The sequence below is a fragment of the Pteropus medius genome, unplaced genomic scaffold (genome assembly GCF_902729225.1).
Source record: "Pteropus medius unplaced genomic scaffold, Ma_sr-lr_union100, whole genome shotgun sequence".
Classification (NCBI taxonomy): Eukaryota; Metazoa; Chordata; class Mammalia; order Chiroptera; family Pteropodidae; genus Pteropus; species Pteropus medius.
In genome coordinates, this window is record NW_024344378.1 from 13,382,415 (window position 1) to 13,406,171 (window position 23,757).

General features: G+C 44.8%; 1 protein-coding gene across 1 annotated transcript; it reads right to left on the minus strand.

The window, feature by feature from the left end:
- Nucleotides 1–10,272: 10,272 nt before the first annotated feature.
- DUSP5 (dual specificity phosphatase 5) lies at nt 10,273–22,708 on the minus strand. The gene is made up of 4 exons (XM_039871246.1): nt 22,090–22,708; nt 17,578–17,726; nt 14,485–14,704; nt 10,273–11,774 (listed from the first exon to the last, which is right to left on the minus strand). The coding sequence occupies exons 1-4, from the start codon at nt 22,691–22,693 to the stop codon at nt 11,368–11,370; spliced, it is 1,380 nt and encodes a 459-aa protein (XP_039727180.1). The 5' UTR covers nt 22,694–22,708; the 3' UTR covers nt 10,273–11,367.
- Nucleotides 22,709–23,757: the final 1,049 nt, after the last annotated feature.

Sequence of the window (23,757 nt, forward strand, 5' to 3'; positions counted from 1 at the left end):
TCACCATCCTCCTCAGTCCAGCCCCTGACTTCTATTTCAGCTAATGACATGGAAGCACAAATATCACCTCCCAGGCTGCTCTCTCACACACTACCGAGTTTTATTTTCTTCATAGCACTTATCGTCTTTGGAAATGATCTTGTTTATGTACTTACTTACTTCTTTTTTCTCTGTTGTTTCATAGACTGTAATCAAAATGGGGTTGGTGGGAGGTCGTTAACTGTTTTGTTTGCATCTCTCGCACCTGTAACAGTATTGGGCTGGTGGCGGATACTCAATGTGTATTTGTGGAATGAATGAATATATGGATTGATAAATGGATTAATGGCTTCACTATTTTCTCAACCACTCTGGCCCCCAGCTCCTTGGTGATTTTTGACTCGTTCTTCTTCCTCCTGTGCAGAATTCAGTCATACATTCCTATGTCTATGGATATTTTCTCTGCATCCCTCTCCGCCCTCCCCCTCCCTCTTTGCATTTCCACCTTACCCTCGAAAACAACTCTCAGCTCCTGAGGGCAGAGGCTCCTCCTCACCATTTCCCCCATGGGACTTGGCACAGGGCCTTGGCAATAACGGTTCCCACTGATCCTGTCTTTACAATTTTCCAAGTGCTTTTCACATGATCCTGGTACTCAGGACTTGAACCTCAGTCCTCAACTCTAAACAATACATTTATTACATTATTGTTCTGATTTATGCATAATTTATGATGAATGCAGAAATGAATGAACGCATGAATGCTGGAAGTGCTCAAGATCAATCGCAGAGGGAGAAACTGAAAGTGGAAAGACCTTTGGGGGAAAATGTTGGTTCATATTGACACAAAAAAGAGAAAAAAGAATAGGAGGGTGAGTGAATGGAGGTGGAGGATGTGAGGGATAGCCAACAGCTGGGGCTGGAGAAGGCTGACTCTCCAGAGGTCAGAGTACTTTGTTCCATGTGTCACTTACCCACCCCCTCCACTTCCCCTCCACCCCCCCCTGCGACCTGTCTTGTTATTTACAACAGAAAGACTTGTAGCCAACTTGGGAGAAGACACCAAAGACAAAGTTAAAGGGGAAGGGAAATACTAAGTCCAGAGAAGATTTTATTTATTGGTTTATGATCTATTGTGTTTATAAGCAATAAATGTAAAAAATACAAGCAATCCCATTGTACAAAAACTGCAAAGGACAAAAATGTATAATGAAAAAATAAAATGAAAATCACCAGTTATTTCACCACCTAGAAGTCACTCTAACATTTTGATGTACATCCTTTCAGACTACATAAATGTAAATATCAATATAAACATAAGTATATAGTTATTATACTTATATGTTGTATTATGTTTATATAACATAAATTTATTATATATACACATATACATTCTATTATATATAGTATATATTTTTTACATATACAAATATATACACACATTCTTTTTTTTTAATGAAATGGGATACATACAGTTTTGTAACCTGCATTTTGTTCACTTAATAACATGTAGTGAACACAAAGGAAATTTTACAAGCCCAAAGGTCGGTTCAAAAAGATAACCTTTGGGATAAACAGGAAACCGGAGAATATATATGAGCATAAAAGGAGCAGCTAAGCCCTGTGGTTTTGATAAATATTATTAAAGTAAATAAATCTTAGATGTCCTACCAAGTTAGGTAATTATTAGCTCTCTATCAGCAAGGTCACTAATTCATAGACTCATAGGATGTTGGTACTTGATGGAGTCTTTGAGATGACCTAATCTGATCCCTTTACCATAGGTAGTGAGAAACTACAAGACCAGAGACATTAACTAATGTGCCTAAAGAGATATGACTGGCGAACCACAGAACTGCAGTGAGAACAGAGTGACTCTAGCCACTAAACCACACAGATCAACAGTGTATGTGTTCTTCCATCACAGGCACTGACAGGCAGATGAACAGGCCCCCAACCCAGTGGTTCTCCAGGTGTATAACATCAATGGAGATGTGTGTTAAGAGGACAGTAAAATGTCCCTGGGCAGGTCACTGGGGGGACATAGAGAACAGTAGTTGAGAGCGGTTGACTCCGATGTCAGACCACTGAGAACCAAATCTTTGTTTCCTTGTAGACCTTGCTGTATGACTTTGGGCAATTTACTTAATCTTGCCTCCATTTCTTCATTCGTGAAAAGGTGGCAGTATCTACCTCATCAGAGGAAGTGAGAGTTAAGAGATAAATGCACATAATGAGCTTAGCAAGGGGTTTGTTTAGCACATAGAAAGAGCTCAATTAATGTGCACCGTCATGATTTTCAATGCTCTGGCATGAGGGTCAATGTCCTTGTAAACTTTAAAAAGAGCTTAAGGGCCCATCATAGCTGTTCTTGGCTGCAGGCAGCCATAGAAAAAGAGGATTTAGAAAGAAACCAAGTCACGCACCCTGGTGGTTTAGTGGTTAGAAAGAAGCCCAGCTATGGAGCTCTGGGAGCCCTGTCCACTATGAGGGCAGTAACTAAGAGAGACCACTACCCAAGGGAGGAATATGGCCTGGAGAAGAGGTTTAGGCAGCTGGGGGCTCAGGGACTGTTTGGTATTCTAATTGGAAGTCACCCCTAAGATGCAGCAGTCAGGCTGTACTCATACTCCCTGTGCTATAGCCAATTATTGTAGAAATCAAGGATCTAGAATTTTTTTCCTTATTTTTCAATCGATTTAAAAGATAATCAACTGTTTAAAGCAAAAATAATAGCAGGTTATTATTAGGTTTATAGATCATGTAGAACTAAATTCATTACAAAAGTACAAAGACTGGGAAGGGGGACACATAAATATATTATTACATATTCTTTTACTATACACAAGCAGTGTAATAGTACATTTGAAGGTAGTGATAAATTAAAGATGTATATTTAACCTTAGCACCACCATTAACAACAACAAAATAACTATAACCAATAAGCCAACAGTGGAAAAAAATACAGTGGATAAAAAATAGTCAGTTTATTGAAAAGGCATCAGGAGAAGAGGACAAAAGTTACAAAGAACAGAGGGGACAAACAAAACACGAATAGCAAAATAGTAGCTTTAAACTCAACAATATCAATGATCATGTTAAAGGTACTTTAAAAGACAGAGATAGATTGGATAAAAAAAGGAAGACCATACTAAATGCTGTATACAAGAAAACAACTCTAAATATAAGTACACAGATAGGTTCAAAGTAAAATAAAAAGATATATCATGCAAACACTAACTAAACAGAAGATAGAGTAGCAATATTAACATCAGGCAATATAGACAACAGAACAAGGAATATTACTAGAGACAAAGAGGGAAATTTCATAGTGATAAAGAGTCGATTCATCAAGAGGACAAAACATTGCTACAACTAACAACTTCAGAATTCATGAGGCAAAAACAGATGGAACTGAAAGGAGAAATCGGCAAATTCCAAATTGAATTGAAGACTTAGACACTTCTTTCTAAGTAATGGATAGAAGAGTAGACAGAACATCGGTAAGGATATAGAAGACTTAAACAACATTATCAATCAGCTTGACCTAAATGACATTTCATAACATTCTACCTGAAAAGAGTAGAATACACATTTGTTTTCCAAGTGCACACGAAACATTCACCAAGTCAGACCATATTTTGGGTCATAAAATCATTCTCAATAAATTTAAGGATTTGAATTCACACCAAGTATGTTCCCTGACCACCGCTGAATTAAACTAGAAATCAATGAAAAAAAAAAAAGATACATAAAAAATCCCAATTTTGGAAGTTAATCAAATAGATTTGAAAAGAAATGACAAGGGAAATTAGAACATATTTTGAACTAAATGAAAATAAAGCACAGAATGTCAAAATTTGTAGGATGCTTAGAGGAAAATTCACAGCTTTAAATGCTATGTTAGAAAAGAAGAAAGTATAAAATCAATGACAGATTTTCACCTTAAGATGCTAAGGAAAAAAAAAAATTGAACCCAAAGTAAACAGGAGGGAAAAAGCAAAGATAAGGATGAATGCCAAGGAAGTAGAAAATGAACAAATAGTAAAGAAAAATCAATAAAACCAAAAGGTAGTACTTTGAAAATGTAAATGAAATTAATAAAACCAAGAAAAGACAAAAAATTACAAATATCATGAATGAGAGGGAATACCACTATAGATCCTAAGACCTTCAAATGATAATAATGAAACATTATTAAGACCTTTATGCTAAACGATTTAGCAACTTTGATGAAATGAACAAATTATTTGAAAGATACAAGCTACCAAACTCACTCAAGAAGAAATAAGTAACTGGAATAGCTCTATATCTACTAAATAAATGGAATTTATAGGTAAAAATCTTCCCAAAAAGAAAACCTGATAAGTTCTACAAAATATTTAAGGAAGAAATAATACCAATTCTATGCAATCTATTACAGAAATTGGAAGAGGAAAAAACACTTCCCCAATTATTTTATGAGAACAGAATTATCCTGATATCAAAACCAAACAAATATATGATAAGGAAAGATAAGACTATAGACCATATCCCTCATAAACATAGATACAAAAATCTTTAATAAAATATTAACAAATCAAACCCAACAATACATAAGAAAGATTATAATTCATGGTAAGTGGGGCTTATCCCAGAAATGCAAGATTTGATCAACACCCAAAAATCAATCTATGCAATGAAATGAAGAAAACAGCTCCATTTATAATGGCATAAAAAAAAACACGTAGGAATATATTTAACAACAGCAGTGCAAGGCTTGTACACTGAAAACTATGAAACATTGGTGAAATAAATTAAAGAAGTTCTAAAGAAAGGAAAAGACATCCCATGTTCATAGATCAGAAGACTTAAGATTGGTAAGATGGCAATATTCCCCAAATTGATCTACAGATTCAGTATGAGCACTATCAAAATCCCAGCTTCCTTCTTGGCAGAAATTAACAAGCCGATACTAAAATTTGTATGAAAATTCAAGGGACCTAGAATAACCAAAACAATCTTGAAAAAGAAGAAAAAAGAGTTGAAAGACTCACACTTCCTGATTTCAAGGCTTACTGCAAAGCTACAGAAATCAAGACAGTGTGGTACTGGTAAAAGGATACACGTATAGATCAATGGAATATATAAAAAACTCTTAAAACTCAATAATAAAACAAATGACTTATTTAAAGAAAAATTTCAATAGACACTTACCAAAGAAGATATATGAATGGCCAATAAGTATAAGAAATAATTCTCGACATCATTAATAATTATGGAAATGCAAACTTAAAACTCCAGTGAGGTACTACTACATGCTACTAGAATGGCTAAGCTCAAAAAAATAGACAATACCAAGTATTAGCTAGAATATGGAACAACTGGAACTCTCATTCATTAATGGTAGGAATGCAAAATGGTATAACCACTTTGAAAAATAGTTTGGCAGTTTCTTATAAAGTTAAATATATACTTACCATCTGACCAGAAATATACCCATGAATGTTCATAGCAACTTTATCTGTAAGAGCCCAAAGCTGGAAACAATCAAAATGTCCATCAATGGGTATATTTATAAACAAATATTGATATATACATATCATGCAATATTATTACAACAATAAAAAGGAGTGAATTATTAGTACTCATGACAATATGGATAAATCTCAAATACGTTATGCTATGTGAAATAATCCAGACTCAAAAACCTACATACTGTGTGACCCTATGTATATGAAATTCTAGAAAAGGCACAATTATAATAAAGAAAAATAGATCAGTGATTGCCAAAAGCTGGGGTGGGGAAAGAGGAGTGAATGCAAAGGGGTGCAAGGAAATTTGGGGGATGAATAAAGTAGTCCATTATGGTGGTGGTTACATAACTGAATAGAAACATTTGTCAAAACTCACTTAACTGTAACATTAAAATGGGTGAATTTTATGCTGTGTAAATTATACCTCAATAAAGCTGACCTTTAAAAATTATGAGCATCATTATTTAATTCCTATTGTGTGTGATAGTGCTTGGAAGGAAAGTTACAGGTGCCAGGAGAACATTGATGGTAGAATCTTGAAATCTGAGAAGGCTTCCCTGAGGAAGTGAAATTGCCAGGGAGGTACTGAGAAGACCCATAAATGAGCAGGTGAAGGAGGGATGTGTGCAAAGGCCCCCAGGCTCGAATCCTCTCCACAGCGGTCTTTCCAGTGGAAATCTCACTTCTGCTTGCCCAACCCTCACACCAGTGGGTAGTTCACTGCCTCAGTTACTATAATTAATAATCATGACCGCTATTCACTGAGGACTTATTATGTCTTTGACCTCATACTAGGCAATTATTTCTCATCACACTTACTCTTCAAAATTGTACCCACAAGGTAGATTCAATTAGTATTCTCCTTTTATGGATAATAACTTTGAGGTTTAGAGAGACAAAGTAATTTGTCCATGCTTGTACTGCTAGCAAGTAACAGAGACAGAATCCAAACTCAGGGTTTTGAAACTCCAGGCCCTGAGTTCCTAGACATGACTCCACAATTTCATTGGCTCTCCCCTCCAGGCCAAACATCACTTCCTTTCCCAACTCTTCTTCAAATAACATAGTTTCCAGTCCCTTCATTGCCCATTATCTGTGAACACACTAGTTTGTCCACATCCCACATGAAATTCAGCTTTCAAATCTAAACTTAATAATGTTGGAAAAGAAGGCTTTGTTAAGTTAATGAACTATTATAATGAGATCGCTTGAAACTCTGCTCCCAAAAACAAATAGATTTCATAACCACATTTAAGGGATACAGACATGGAGACACATAACTAAGAAGCTTTTGAATTTCCTTTTCTGGAAAACAGTGTAGTGTAGGGGAAAGAGTATAGCCTTGGGAATCCAATGCAAGTTGAGTATCCTGGCTTTGACATTCACAGACTCAAGCTGTATAACCTTGGACTGGGTATGTAACCTCTCAGTTTTTTAACCTGTAAATAAGGCTAATGATGTCCATCCTGCAGTATTTTGTGGATCTTAAATAAGAGAACATATGCAAAGCATCCAGCTTTAAAGAGCTTTTTAAATGTCCTAAGCAGTTAGATTCCCTGGGGGTCTGACAGCTATGCTTCCTGATTCTAAGTCTACTGTTCTTTTCCTTGAAGGCTGGAAATAATTTTTTTCCATCTTCCTGCCATAGAAATATATTGGAGGCTTCACTATCTGGGAGATTTGTTCCTCTCAAGTAGCACATTTTCTCCTGGCTGCTGGAGAAGCCTAGAATGAAAAGTATACAGATGTTTCAAGAGTCTATTTTAAGCTCCCACCTAATGGTTTCCAGGTTTCTGTAAACTTTATAAGGGGGTGGAGTGGGTATATGCACTGGGAGGGATCTGACCTGCTACTACAAATAAGTACTACCAGGATTTTAAATTTAGGTACCATAATTGATCACCTTAGGGTGCTCACTGGAGGTGGGACAAGACAGGTAGGGTTGAGTTTTATTGTGGCTAGGCTATATGGCAGTCTTCTGGACCTTATCATCAAACACTCAGTCTGCTGGTGTTAATTGAGCACTTTACATGGCAAGTTAGCTAAGTGTGTGGCAGGATCCCTTCCCGTTATAGCTGAAGCTGCTCCATCTACAGTCCCAGCTTGGGGAGTCTGAGCAAGGCAGGTCTCTGTACTTAGAGGAAACTGATTGGTCCTAGGGTAGACACTTGACCCAAGGGCAGCCCACTCAGGCTGACCAGTGCCCAATGAGTTGATGCGGTGACATGACCTCTTACCAATAGCATAGCAGTAATTAAATATGGGAAACCTGTTTCCTCTGGGATTAGGAAGTAATTGGCAAGTGGCAGGAGGTAAAGGAGCTCATGGGCAGAGGATAGCTTGAGTTTGAAAGATGGAGAGCAGCTTCTAGTTCTGACAGCTTTTCCTTCCCAGTTTGTCATTCATTCGCTCCTTCACATGATCAATATTTATTGAACACCTACTGCAAATCAGGCCCTGTGCTGTGTCCCTCTTGAAACACAATATACTCTCTGCTCTCCTGGTCTTTCCAAGTTTGGAGAAGATGGACATTAATAGAATAATCACAGGTAAATGAATGGATACTTCTTAAGCTTTGGTGAAATATGAAGAAAAGATATAGCTAGGGAGCCATGAGAGATGGAACAGGGACATCTGATCTGGGCTGGGAGTCTGGGAGGGCTTCCTGGAGAGGTAAAGTTGGAGTTGAGATGTGAAGGGCTGTTAAGTGTTATTTAGTTGAAGGATGAGTTATAAAATACAATGTCCTATAAAATTGCCACAGGTAGGCTAAAAATTTGCTTATGAGCTGCCTAGGGGCCTTAGTGAGGAGGGAAATGGGAAGTCATGAGCTTTATGGCGTTAATAAGATAAACCAGCAGCAACTCAGAGAGATACAGCCTTTCAGGGTCTTGGGATCTGTGAGGCATTTCCCCTGGGCCCTCACACAAAGGTGATCTGCGAGTACACAGGGCTCCTGCCAGCACACTGGTGTGAGGCTGCTCATACGTTGCCTGTCCCTATCCGGCCCAGCTGAGGAGATAGGGTGGACCTGAAGGGGCTCATCCACAGGTCCAGCTGGGAAACAGAACAGCGGGGAACTGACATCTCTATTTTCCTAGACACTTCTCTACCTGAAACGTTGCTGGAGGCCAACAGAGATGTTTCTTCAAAACCTGGGATGAAGAAATTGGAAAACACCAACTTTAATTCCCCCACCCAGCACTGGAAGCCAGTGTAAAGTTGGTCTTGGCCAAAATGGAACTGTAATTAATGAGGAGACTATTAAAGGAGTGAGTTACAGAGCCATCTCCAGCTGTGGGGCTTCATTTGGCTCACCCTCCAGTGACTCATTGGCTTATGAGCCATCCTCACAGGCCTGATTTAGAGGACTTACTCACCCTTCGGAGAAAGGCTTTAATGCAATAAAGCAAATGTCAGCAAGTGGGACGTGGCTTAGCACATCACCCCAGCCTGCACCCAGCTTCCTACTCCCTGGCTCTCACTGCGTGAGGCCCCTCCTGCCACTCAGCACCTGGGCAGGCCCAAACAATAGGCAGGCTTCCGGGACATGTTCCAAGGCTAAGCACGGGCTCAGAGATGTGGAACTGAGGAGGGATCTCAGGCATCAGCTAGATGAGGCTCTAGAGTAGTTTGGTCCAGATGTTAGAGATTAGCTCCAAAGCACTGGAGTTAGGGGTAGGGTGAGGGCTAGCACCCAGGACATTCCTTTCCCTCTCCAGTCCTCTACGCTCCACTTCCCTCCCATGGAAGGCCTGCTTGGATTATGCAGATAAGGGCCATGGGCTGAAGGAAATGCAGCCTCCCCAGTCTGGGTGGCATTCTTATCTGAGGACTTTACAAGGAAACTGTAGAACGTTTTGAAAGGAGTGTGGAGAGTAAGGCCTCAAGCAAAGCCTTTGAAGTGAGGTGTTCAGAAAGAGCTTGCCTACCCGGGGCTTGGCTGCCATCTTGCTATTTTGACATGGCCCCTGATAGGGGAGCTGGAGGCCTCTTTGGACCCTCTACGATCTAGGGGTATAATTAGAATGCCCATGTCAGGCACTAGCTGACTGGGTGGCATAAATCCCAGCCAGTTCCTGGTTCCCTCTGATTAGGAAACAGGCCCCAAGGGTTAAGCTGGAGCGGAGGCAGAGCCAAGTGTGTGGTGACATCAATACTGCCTCCTCCTTCCCTTGCAGAGAAAATTACTCAGAAGGCAAGTCCATATAGCCTTGGATTTAAAACCACTCATTGAAGGTTTACCTAGGAATTCCTGGGGGAATTCATTTCAGTGGTAAAAAAAGGGGGTGGGGAGGCACTTAAGGTAAACCTTCACCTAGTAGTTTACTTCTGTCTCTTGGCCATTTTTCCAACCTTTTCCAAGTGTCTGCCATGTGCCAGGAACTGGAGGGAGGAAGCTGACCACAACCATGGCACTCAGATTTGCTGGAATCCAGGTTCTCAGGCTTTAAGGGATTTGGGAGATCACCTAGCTCATTTCACTCCGCACATGAAGAATCTGAGGTTCAAGTCGAATTCCTTGCCTGGGATCATAGGAGTGAAGAACTCAGTGAGCAGATGCTCTGACCACCTGTGTGGCCGGTGCCCAAGGACATCTCTTGCAAATGAGCTTTGGGAGGCCTCTCAATTGGAAAGCAACATTCTGTATTGTTCCACAGCCTCCTGCCTACTGCCACCATCACCTTAGAGTTCCTTTGGAGATAAATCCCGGTGGAGCAGGCCACGTCCCCACCTAAACGTATTCCTCCCTTACCCCAACTCACCAAAAGAAGTGCTTTTTTTCTTTTGACTATTTTTATTTTACACTATAAAAAACAACAATGACAACCAGTAACATACTGTTTTTCTTCACATTCGTGTGGATTTTAGGAAATTATTGCCTTTTCCCCTGGAGAAATAACCTATGGACAAAAAAAAAGCAGTAGTACCACATTGAGAACTCTGAAAATCCCAGAAGTCCACAACTTGAAGACAAACCCCAGGGGCAAGGAGGAAAACAAGTGTCACGAGAGACGCGACAAACACACCTAAGGACAGCAAGCTGGGGAAATGACCACATCAATGCCACTGACCGGACAGCAGGTACCATTTTTCTCCTGGCACCCACTGCCACCTCAACGAGGTGACTTTTGGTCTGTGGTCTGAAGAACTCTTTTCAAAATGACACAAGAGCTGCTTTGAGAAGAGGTGCAACAAGAAAGGTTCAAGTATGAATAAGAGTCATGCCAAAGTCCAAAGTCAGGGAAGGACCCACAGTGAAAAGGCAACCCAGAAGTGTCAGCGTCTCCCTACTTCAACCAACCGCCTCCATTGGACCCAAGAGAGAGTCTCAGAAACACGAGGGGTCAAATCAGCATATATATTGGGTCCCTAACAAACCCTATAGGGTTACTCTCCTGACTAGATGATCAGCTTATTTCCTGAAGCAACAGAGACAAATACGGAGACTGCCCAGTTAAAAAAGTACGGTGGAAATTGTGCTTCCTTCAGAATGAATTGGCTTCATAACTGCCTTTTCTCCAGGTCTAGCAACTGCTTTCTCCCATGTTGCTGCAGGTATTTATTGCCTTACGCTTGAAATGAAAAGGCGAACTTTGAGGTGCTAGGACTGAACAGTCCTGAGAGGGCAGGGGTCTGGAAGTACAGTAGTTAGCACACACTGTGCTCTCATAATGGCTTAGCCTTCCTTCGGTCCCGAGAACCTATCCCCCAGGTCAGTCTGAAGTTCGTTTGCAAGCCTGGTGACCATGAACTGTCCCACTGGGGCAGCAGGACAGAGGGAGGTCTTCAGTATTGCACAGGTATGAAATGTCCACGAGTTTAAAAAAACAAAATCACAGTTGTTCTTGGGGCTGGGCTGGTTCCCAGTTTTAGCAGGACGTGGCTGTGGCCACAGGGCTCCTGCTGAGCTCTGAGACCGTCGAGTGGGTGGGCACTGGCGCCAGCACGGAGGTAGGGAATGTGCAGTAGGAACCCTGTACGTCAGGGCTCAGTGTCTGCAAATGGGCTATGAATGAAGAGCTGGCTGCCTCCCCTTGGCAGGAGGGAGCCTGGGGGGTGGGTGTGGAAGGCAGGATCTCAGACTCATACTGCAGGAGCTGGCCCATGAAGCCGAAGTTGGGCGAGACCACACTCCTCCTCTGCTTGATGTAATCAAAGGCATCCTTCAGGCGGAACTGCCTGGTCTTCATGAGGTAAGCCATGCAGATGGTGGGCGAACGGGAGATCCCAGCCTCACAGTGGACCAGGACTTTGCCTCCCTTTTCCCTGACACAATCTGAAAGGAAGAAAAGACTGAGAATAAGCTGGGATTGGAACCCAAAGGCAACACCAAACAAGAATTAAACACGAAAGTAACCTAGTTATCCAACAATCAGGACTGCTCAGCAGCTGAGGTCCTACACCAGACTTCTGCTAGTCTTTAATCCCACTGGTGAGGGCAGGGCTTTCAGGTCCCACCAATGTCTTTCCCCACGTAGGACCTTTCTAACCCTTAGGGCTGCTTTCTGGTTCTCCAGGATACCTGCACAGACTCTGCCACTGGAGGTGCTAGACCTGGACTAATCCTTTCCTGAGGATGCCATCCGAACATGGATGGGTTCCAAGAGGGCACTGGAAAAGCCTTGAAATTGCATACAAATTTTCATTGCTTATGCAGATTTTTCTGAGGGCCTCAAGCTCAGGCTGACTTAGAGAAGCAAATCCTGCTTCTCAGGGTCTGAGTCTAATGGTGATGACATATTCCCCATCCTGGTAGAGGCCTTCTGGCCTCCCCAGGCACCCTGTCTGGCTATGCCAAGGCAGGATGCTTGGCTCAGTTCCCAGGGTTCCCACTACCAAACATACAATATATAGTGCACAGCCACTAATTATAGCCCTGGCTAAGTGATGCTTACTAAGATGTAGGATATAAATGGCTTTTGCAAAGTCCATCTTGCACAACAATGGGAGTCACTGCTATAAAGCTACCACCATCAGCATTCTTTAGCTCAATATGACAAAAGGGGGGGGTGCCCTCCTTTTCTGCTCCATTCCTGCCCCCAAAAGAGCTACAACTGTTAAAAATGAGAAAGGGTAAAAGGTTAAACATACACATTAAATAACCACAAAAAAAGTCTTTCCAATTCTCTCTCTTGCTACTAAGGAAACAATTACATCACAGGAAGTTAGGTGTACGTGGCACCATGTAAAGCCACAGTATGCAAAAATATTTAAGATTTTAAGGGCAAATAAAAAGTCAGCCTCCTTATCCATCTCCCTCCTCGAGTTCAAGGACTTTGCAAATGAGATCTGCAAAATCTAAAACATCAAGTTTCTGAGGAGTCGAGGAGGAACCCTGGAGTTTCCCCATGTGAGGACACTATTGTAGCTCGTTAGAGGTGCCTCCAACTCAGTCTCTGTCTCAAGAGGAAAAATAAGTTCCTGCAAGTTAGTTCAAAAGGGGACCCCCAAGTCCCTAGGATTATAGAGTTGTAACTCTGATTTTCCCTTGTTCCTCCTGCTGGCCTCCTTGTACGCTAGCTTTTACCTGGCCCAGTGCCAAAAAGGCAAAGGGCCTTGGCCTTGAGTGCATTGCTTCTGGATCCCACTCTATCCCCTCAGGGCTTGCCTTCCATGTGGCCCTCCTGTGGCCTTCCCCTTGGTAGGAGTTACTGCATGATTCAACTTCAGTCCCTCCTTCCCTGAGTAGGGCGACCAGTCTGGGGAAAAGCATCCTGTGCTTTCAAAATGCTGTGGGTGTGCGTGGTTGTGTACACAGACAGACACAAGACACACACAGGATGGGGAAGGAGGCTTCTGAGAAATGGATGGGGGCGGGTTTCACGACCTCACTGAGTAGCTATCTAGGTAATTAAATAATAGGCTGAGAAGGGCAAGGCTTTCCCACCCTGAACCCATCATTTTGGCGCCTCTCAGAGACTCCAGAGGAGCCGTCTTGGCCTCCGCAGAGAGGCTCAGGGACAAGGAGGATAGGCTTGGCCTTTTGCCTCTGGTCAGTTTCTCATTAGCTTCCCGCAGAAATAGTGCGTGATGAGCAGAGGGGCCCTTTAACTGCTACCTGCACTAAGTAATTATTGTTGTGCCTGACACCTGCCTTTTCCCCTCCAACATCCCTCACAATAAGATACAGGAGAATAAGGTCTTGGCTTCAACAACTATGTATGTTAATGGGAAAAGACTCTGCAAAGGGAGGAAAGAGCCTAAGGTTGCGGAGTGGTGCTTGCGAATTTGAGACAGGAAACAGTCAGCTCAGCCTCCAGGGAAATGGATGAGAGAAAGAGAAGATGTCAAATGGGAGAACGATCAAGCTATACTGACGAGCTGGAAACCCCAGGCCCAAAGAATGTCCTTTCCAGGCCGAGGGACCAGAAATTTCTAGGCCTACGCAACAGAGTGAATGGTAACTGCCTCACGGAATAGAGAAGGGATGCAGAAAGATGCCAACTTTTCTGTGCACAAAGCATGGAACTTGAGTCAAGTGCTATCTTTAATCCAAAATTAGCTGAAAATACAAAACAAATTGCCCCCAAAGTGGTTTGCCAAAAACTGGAAAGCTGCTGGGGCCCTTGGGGCTTAGTGCGTTAAGTAGTCTCCCTCGATCCTTCTGTTTGCTTTTAAAAATATCCCAACCTACGTAGAAGCACAGTTAGGGTGGCTCTTTCCCTCCCCTGCTTTCCTGGCGTGGAGCATTACGCACAGACACACTCTGCTTCCTGCCCAGCTAGAAACCATAACAAGAGCGGCAGTGAGTACTGCCATAAAATTATATTAATTTATCTTGCAAATAAAAGCTCCTATTAATAGCAACTCAAATCCTCCCTTCTGCGTGTTCGGGGCTGCATCCCTTCTTGGCTCCAATTCTTGGTGGTTACATATACAAGAGACTTTTCTTCTCCAAGAAGTCAACCACCATCAGCACATCGAAACCCAAGAACACATGACCCTTCGGGGCCTCAGAACAACTGAGGGGGAATGGCTGAACCTACCAATGAAGTCTATTGCTTCTTGAAAGTGGGAGCTAATGTCAGCCGTGTGACTGTCTTCCACAGGGATCCATTTGTAGTGTAGGTGGCTTGTGCAGGCCTCGGAGGTCCGCCGTGAGACATTCAGCAGGGCCGTGATGTGCAGGTTGGCGAGGAACTCGCACTTGGATGCATGGTAGGCACTTCCAAGGTAGAGGAATGGAAGGATTTCAACTGGGCCACCCTGGAAGCAGGGGCAAAGGACAACCAGGAAATGTTGGATTAGCCTGCTCACTTGGGGCAAGAAACAAAACAACCCTGACCTATTTATTTTAAGGTGGGAGGTTCCCTTTGTGGTTTCCAGGTAGAGAGAGTCCAGAGCCAAGGCTACTGAACCAAGAGTGTGGGGGAAGCCTCCACCCCGGCAGACTCTCTACCCTACATTACTGCTGGTGACTCAGTGATGGCAAAGCCCACATGACAAAGATTTTCATTTTCTCACACAAATCGAGGAGGTGGGAAATGCCCGCAGCCTTCCTGTGCTGACAAGGAAGAGAAGCGGTGTGATGTGACGGGAAGCAACGAGACGCTTGTGTTCAAGTTCTAGCTGACACGACAGGACCAGGGCAAGCCCTTCAACTTGGGGGCAGCCCCAGTTTCTTTCAGGATAAAACAGAGGAGAATTCAACAAGGTGAGCTCCCCACTTAACAGTCCTGATGTTTTATACAGTGTATTTCATCAAACCTAGGACACTTTATCATAAGATGCATCGGATTTCAGAGATGTTAAAATGTGTCCCCCACATCCCAAAAAAGTATGCTTCTGAGAAGTGAAAATACTATCTACCCGGAATTCTCAGATAAAGAAAAGCTGTTAGGCTGCAAGCAGAGGGGTTACCCCACCCGGATCTTCTTCATGTGGAGATGAAGGTTTGGGTGAGAGATGCTCACATCTGCCCCGTTTTGGGAGACCACCCACACACCAGGTTTCTAGTTAAGGAGGATCTCCAATGGAACCAGAGACCACCTACTCCAAGGCAAAGCTAAAAAGAACTGCTGGTTGGTCAGACTCAGCATTTCCAGAGTGGCTTTTCCAGAAAAGCCAGTGATAGAACAATGGAGCCCTGGAGATTTAGAGGGAAACACTGGGCTGGAGGGACAGTGGCTATGTCTTTGGGAGTCTTTTCCATATCATCCATCCGTTTCCTGTGTTTCCATTTCCTGTCCTGGAATAAGAGTGAAATGGAAACTCCACCAGACCCGTCATAGGAAAAGGGGCATGGGACAAGGGCCAGCAGCAGGCAATTCTCACATCACCCCGCATATGGAGCTTGCTTTTTCTTTCCTGAGAATTCAAGTGTTTAGGCAAAAGCCAGTATGGCAACTTGGAAGAAAGTTACAGAGGATTTTGCAAAAGGTAGTTAACAGTAACAACCAGTATTTTTATTAGGATTTACTATGGCTGGCCCCTGGGCTTAACACTTCAGTTAGATGTACCTACAGAGACCTCATCTTCCCTTTAGTGCCTGGAAAATGCTGACACACTAGGCCTGGAATCCTAGCCACCTTCTGGAGCTTAGCCCAACACACCCCTGAAACCATGTTTCTTTTCTTTTCTGAATCTTCTGTTTAGACTCAAGAGGAAGAAACCAAGGGCCTTCAGAAACCCCAAAGGTTAACACGGCCTCGCCTGGCTTCTAAGAAGCAGTGCTCGGGGTTTCCCCGGATGAACGCTGGAGACACATCAGGGCCTCCCCAGTCCTCACTCAGCCAAAGGCTGGAGAGCTTTCACAACATCCTGCCAATTCTTGTTTCTCTTTCATTTTCTGAGAAACAAGGGGAAAACACAACCCAAACAAACAAACAAACAAAAATAGAAATCCAGCTAAGTCAGATGCCCACGGCTTGTAAGCTGAGGCCTCGTCATATAGTGTGAGTATTTTTAATAAAGGAAAACAAAATAAGAACTTTGGCACCTTCCCAAGCTATTAGGCTTCCTGGTCAATGATCCCATTCAAGGAAAGGTCACTTGGCTTTACTTAGAAGTTTATCTCCAGGACAGAGCTGGGCTTATGGCAGGCAGCTGGCATTTTAGGCAGCAGCTAGAAGTCTTCCTTTTTATGTTTTTGAGTATGTTCTTATTTGAAGGGGAAAACTTGAAAAGCTCCTCCCATCAACTGAAGTGCCTGGAAGAGAATGTCCCTTTCCCAAAAGGCAGCATGTGGAAAACAGAACAAGGTCCTAAAAGAACCAGAATAGGGAATTAAGAGAAGGTGGTTCTGTGTTTAGTGCTGCCATGAACTCAGCTGCAGGATTCTTGGCAAATCTATTATCTCACCAGCCATGAAACAGTTTTTTCTCTCTGTAAAATGGGAAGGTAGATTTTGATCTCTGGTTTCTGCCAGATTTGGGTCCTTGCCTACCTTTTTTCCTCATCTTGTTCCATTCTATTTTACACTTCCTTTAATGAGTTGTCACGAAGTACAATTTTTTTGAAGGAAAAAACACTCTATACATTTGTAGAAGCATGCAACCCTCTAGTGTCTCCTGATTTCATCTAGCTCCAGAATTTATAAAATTATAAGTATCGGAAACCCTTAGACAAGCCTGCTTAGCCAGCCAAACTCTAGTTTCTTGCCAACCTTCCCTCTTCCTCCCTCCACCCCCCAGCCCATTTTAGTTAAAAATACCAACAAGGTGCTGGGTTAGTTTGCAGAAACTGCAGAGCATGAACAATTACAAAGAAAATCAGCACAGGAAGCCTGAAAGTCAGCTCTGAAACATCTTCAGGGAAACCTAAACCAACATTTTGAAGCTTCTCTGCACCTCCCAGGCCAGCTAATAATAATATATTGTTCACTTCCCCTTTTCTCCAGAAGCTGTCAAGCATCCTGTGGCTCGTTTGCTCTTGTCAGCTTGTTTGCTGGAAGGAAGCCCATTTACTTTTGGATGGAAACTCAAGTTGGCAAGCAACAGAGGCTCTCTAAAGCTGGAGGGTTCTGCCAACACCCTGATCCACAAAAAACCAACCACAGTTGCTGAGCATGGAGAGGAAGAGTGAGGGTGCTGAGGAAGGAACAGGGCCAGGAGCTGGGGCTGCACTTCCACACCAAGTACCTGGTCATAAGCTGGCCTGTAGCTGACGCTGAGCACTGGTTTCCCATACTGGCTGATGAGGGCTCTGTCAGTGTCGATCCTCTCTTGTGAAATGGGTTTTACATCCACACAACACTCAGGATATTCCGAGTAGAAAGTCTCATATCCTCCTACAAGAAAAAAACAAAGAAGACAGATATAAGCATTGATTTCTCAGGCTGTCAGGAAATGCCCAGAATTAATCAATACCGAGTGTGGAACAGTCAAAAATATTAGGCTAATATAGGTTCTGATCATAAAAAAATTGAACCAAATACACTAATAGTCTTAGAATATAAATGGCTCCTCCCCACACACATACTCTGTCTCTCTTTCTCTACTCCCCCACTTCCTCCCAAAAAGCTATAGTTCAGAGAAGCAATGATTAACTTTTTGTGTCTATCAGAAGCAGCAAACTGTGAAAGGAAATATATGATATCTGGCAAATATTAACTAAATCCCTCCCGAAAACAAAAGCTTTTTCCTCTTTCGTTTATAATACAGGTGGGATTATGCAGAATTTCATTAATTTGCAAGAAGAGACTCCTAAACTGATCTTTCATCTCTAACCTATCAGCTCTAAACTGGATTATAGATGGCACCCCTTCTATTCATAAGGGAATGGGGGCTAATGTGAGGTTTCAAACTCAGGGCAATAAAATAGCCCTGCCCTTTCTCACTCCCAAGGTGCTAAGAACACTGCTGACAATCCTCAATATAGGTCCAATTTAGAGTAATCAATCTAGGTTATCACCTTCCAAACCAAACTGCAAGAATGGGGCCTTCCGACCTTAAATCTCAGCCCCCATAAGTAAAAACTGTCTCTCTCCCTTTGATTAACACCTACCCTCCCTTTTCTATTTCTCATTACCCTTTCCTCCTGAACTTTTTGGCCCCCACATGCCCTCAAATTGATGTCAACTACCATTCTGGCAAGTAGGATTCTGTAAAAACCCTTAATATTACATTTAAACTTCTCCAAATGGATCACTTAAGGTAAAAACTAAACTGTGACCAAGTCACAGAACTGTGAGTATGTATCTGGAAATAAGCCTTCTCAGGCCAAGTATATTCAGTCAGGAAGAATCAAGTGAAAACCTGGCCACTGAAGCCTCAGAATGCCAGGGGCTACTGAGAGAACAGGCTGGCTTTGCTTGGAGACACTTTACTTCCAATCCAAAGGGACCTAAGACACTTCCTAGAGCCTCCGGAAAATCTGCTTCTTTTTCTGGCCCAGAGAATTCACTTGGGGTCAAATGATCAATTGAAAATACTCATTCTGAGGCTGTGGATTTCCCCAAATCCCCTTTTTTATTCCTTCTGTCTCTTGGTGTTGTGATAGCTCACACAGTGGAGCACATGATGGTTTTTAGTAGACAAATGGTTAATGGATTACATGGCAGACTCCAGCTCCCTCCCAGAAGCAGCAGCCAATTCCTAGAATGAATCATGTTGTCATTACTGCTTCCTTTCCGCTTGCTGGAACGTCCCCCCCACCCCCATTTAGCACATCCAAATCTCCCCTGTAGTCAACAGATAGCCCACTGGGCCTCCCCAGGTGAGCTTTGGGCTTCCCCAATGACAGTGTTCTTGGTCATGAAGGCACGAGGCCATGTCAGAGGGGAACAGAGGTGGGTATTTGTGGCTTCGTTTACCCCCCCTCCCCCAACCATAGCCCCTAGCCCTAGGACGTAGAAAGAAGGCCAGAATGACACTGACACACAGCTTCCAGGGAAGTTAGTAAATAACTTCCTGTACCTGAGCCTCAACATTTTGGGTTCCAGGAGACAAACTGAGTGATACGGGATAGAATCTGGAGAAAGAGTGGCCCACGTCCCCTAAAACTTCAGGATGAGAGGGAAAGAAAAGCCTTCAGGCCACCCCATCTCTTGGCTTTAAATAGAGCACTTAAGAGTTGGCTGCCAGGAAGACAGAAAGGAGGTGCCGGTGTGGGCTGGGTCCTGCCTGCCTGTTGACAAAATAAGGCAGGCAGACAATGAGTCTTACTGTAGTTGAGGGACAGATAAATAAATAGGGCCCTGCCTCTTCAGGCTGGGGTCAGAAGAAGTCCTCCAGATAAGATGGTCTCTGTCTTTTACCCACTCCTATCAGAGGCGTGGAGAGACAGAACATTCCTCTCTGGTGAGAGTCTCGGCAATTCTTTTGGCTGCTTCCACCCTCTTGACAGTGATTCTGTGTTCAATCACCATTGCATTACTGGGAGAGCAGAGTAAAGTGCATGGACACTATATATAAATATGCTCTGACAATGCCATTCAGCCATCAACTCATTTTAGTAGGGTTTTTTTTTTTTTGAGGGGTGGAGATCATTTTAGTGTTTTTTGTTTGTTTATTTTTTTGAGGGAAGAGCAAAAGGCACTGCTCCCCGAAGGTCTGAGATGCCACTAGATTAAACCTGACCTCCTATCTGAACACACATTATATTAGGAAATAAAAATTTTCTTTGGCAACGACTTAAAGTTTAATAGTGTTATAAGGGTAAGTATTAAGAACTTTTTACTGAAATTAGACATATACGTAACTTTTGACATGGCAAGTCTCATAATTTACTGAAAGACAGTACACACGCAAAAGCATTTGGACTAAAAAAAATACCCTACCACACTGTTCCAATAAGTAAAGTTGGAAGCAACCTGTTGGCTGTCACCAGGGAACTGGTTAAAAAAGTGACATGGACATGCATGTTCTGATATGGATAAATCTCCCAAGAGCTAGTTGGGTGAAAGAGGCAAAGACAGGAACTATACAAAATCATTCTCTTTTTTAAAGATACTCATGGAAAATTATTTTAAAGATGACAAAAAAATAGTTGGTAGTTGTCTTTGGGGAATGGAACTGGGTTCTAAGGGTGTGCAGAAGACCCACTTTTCACTGCACAGCTTTTGTGCTGTTCTAATTTTTACCTATGTATGTTACTTTCATTAAAAAAGAAATTTAAAACATTAATTTTCCTGAGATGTGAGTCTTTAGAGTTACCTACTTCCTATGCAATATCTAAACTTTCAGCATGCCCCCTCCCCACCCCAGGCGGGGGTGGGGGGGGGGAGCTGAGGTAGGACCAGGAGAGGTTTCCTGGAACATATCTTTTATGGCACAGGGAAGGCAGAAGCTTTTCCTGTACTCACTGCTTAAACAGGAGACAAAACTCACATCAGGAAGAGAAAGAAATCAGGGGTCATGTGTGAAACCTCTGCAGAGCTTGAAGGGCATCCCTCCATCATGTGGGGGCTGAGGCTGGCTGGAGAAGGAAGATTATCATTATCTGCCTTTGTCATCTCCCTAACAGGAATCAACAGGGGACAATCCGTAAGAGGTGTTAATAGAGGTGGGAGCTGCCCTGGTGCTTCAGGAATCTCCTGGCCTGGAGGTGTGTGAAATTCCCCAAGACGCAGGGTTTTAAAACAGCCCTCACAGCTCACTGCACCATATCACTGTTATATCTCAAGGTGTTGGCACCAGAGTTGGCAGTGCTTTGGGGCATGGCCTAGGCTGAGCTCTCAACACTGCACTTTGGGCTAGATCTTTCATACTTTTGAGGTTACAAAGGACTCAAACACGAAAGAGGGAGCTGTCATAGGAAATGACCCAGAAATCAATGCTCTGGAGTTTAGAGTCAATCACCCACCCACCACCGGAAGTCAAAGTCATTTCCCCAGCAGGTGTAATAGGTGCAGCTTCCGGGCGGGGGGGTGGGGGGAGTCTCAAACCAAAGGCGACAGAATCCCCTCTACCACCACCCTGCAGCACCTTTCCTAGGCCCTGGCTCGCCAGCCACCCAAAGTAGGCTCCGGACCCAGGATGAGGGAGGGAGGAGGTGAAAAGAGTGGGAGGGTTGTTAGTTTCAAATTAAGCCAGAGAAAGGCCTGGGAGGAGAAAAGGGGAGGCCGGAGGAAAACAATAAAAAGCAATAAAATGAAATGGAAAGGAAGGGGAGGGACCTGACAGGGTCAAAAAGGCAAGAGGGGTAGGTGAAGACACAGCCTAAAGTATGTTAATTGTTCAGGCAGGAGGGAAAGGGACACCAAGGCGCCATGCTCCTGGGGAGGGGATAAGAGGGTCGAGACCTGCTGATCTCGCCAGATACGTCTGTTTATCGGGAAGACTCAGAGCCCAGGCCCCGGTGAGACCAGCTTAGGCCGGCGCTAGGAACCGGGGCCGGCGCCCAGCACGAGTCGACGGCCCCTAAACTGCTGAGGAGCAGGCCCCCAGCTGCGTAACCAACCTCACCCACCCAGAAGGACAGGCTGTCAGGCGCTTTCGAGGAACGCGGGTGGGGAGAGCAAAGCTGGGCGCCGACACTTGGCAGTGCCCTCCCTAGCGCGCGTCTAGCCCCAATGTGCAGACTCAGGCAAGTGGCGACTTTCCGGGTTCCGGGGCCGAGCAGGGCGTCCTGCGCGAGGATGGGACCCCAGAGCCCCGGGCCGTCCCGGAGCGGGGAGGGTGACAGGGGGCTGGCGGCCCCGACGCGCTCACCTTTGAGGAAGTAGACCCGCGGGCCGGCGGGCAGGCAGGCGAGCAGCGAGGTGAGCACGACGCGCGCGGCGCTCTCCTCGCGCAGCTTCTGCCAGTGGCGGCTGCCCTGGTCCAGCACGACCACGGCCGCCACGCCGCCGCCGCCCTCCTGCAGCAGCCGCGCGCGCGCCGCCTCGTCGGGCAGCACGTAGCGCGCCGACACCGCGCCGCCGCGGGCCCGCCGCAGCACCACCGAGTTGAGGTTGACGTTGAGCGAGCCGCGGACGCTGGAGGCGGCGAAGGCCAGGTATGGCCGGCAGTCCAGCACCACGCAGCGTGCCGCCGCCTCTTTGCGGAGCATCTTGCGCAGCTGGCGCCCGTCGAGCGACGTGACCTTCATGCTGCCGCCCAGCGGCCCCGCGCCGCGCGCCCTGCAGGTGCCCACGGCCAGGGTGCCCGCTGGCGAGGCACGGGAGGGCGGCCCGCGCCCGAGCGGCCGCTCAACTCTTCTTTCCCGCCCCGCGCGCCCGGCCCGGCCCGGCCACTCGCCGCCCCAGAAGCCGGGGATTCCGCCGGCAGCGCCGCGTCTTATGTGGAGTGTGCGGCCTGTGACGTGGCTGCCCATATAAGGCCGAATATGGGTATTTCCCCGCCCCTTCGGGCTGTGGCCACGCCCCCGGGGAGCGGGACGCTCGGGGAGGGCGCGGAGGGTTAGTCACGGGGGAAAGAGGAAATGGAAGGCGCCTCCCTTGCACTCTCTGTGGCATTGCGCAGAGAGACTCATTCGCGCATCACCGGGGACTGCCGGTGGGGTGTTAGGAATGCCACGAGGCCGAGTGACCCACGCTGTGCGGGAAGAGGAGGAAGCGGAGGAGGCCGGGCTGGCGCCGCACAATCAGGCTTTGGGTTTCATAGACGTAGGTTCGGAACCTGCTACGGGCCGTGCCAGACACGGTGCTCGGCAGTGCCCCCGGATGAACCAGAAATGGAGTCGGATCCTTAACAGTCTTTACGCGTGAAATGAGATGATAGCGGGGATTTGCTTCAAGGGATGGTTTATAGATGAGTCGGTTGAGATTGGGCTTGTGTCGGTATAGTTGAAGCCTGGCAATGTATACCTGGGTGTTTATTACACTGTTTTCTCCACTTTTCTGTGTATTTTAAATTTTCCATAATAAAAGTACCTAAAAGTAAAAACGGAGAGAGAAGAGCCAGCAGTTAATCTTTCCAACTGGATTCTGCCCTCAAAGGATTAACAGTCCTTCTCTTTGTCACCCGCCAATAATAATTAGAATAATTGTTTTTTGAGGAGCTGTTTTTTTTTTTTTTGTCCCTGGAAAATCTGTCGTGAAATCAGCTACAGCATCAACATACATCCGTTGGCAGAACTCAGTCCAGCCAACTGTCCAGGTGGCTTCTGGATTTGGGGGATTATCTGTGGATCAAGTATAATCCCAGGCTGTCTTCCCCCACCAGACCCTAGCAGCTTCAGGCTTCCCATCCTCAATCTTGGGGAACTGGATACGATTCACCCATTCCTCGAATTTTTTGAGAGTCAGCTTTGTGCCAGGGATCTGCTAGCTGCAGGGACACGTGCGAAGGAAACATGTCTCCACCTTCATGTTCACTACCGACCATTTTAGTTAGCCTGAGGCGGGAGGGGATGCTTGGTGGAAAACAGCTTGCCTT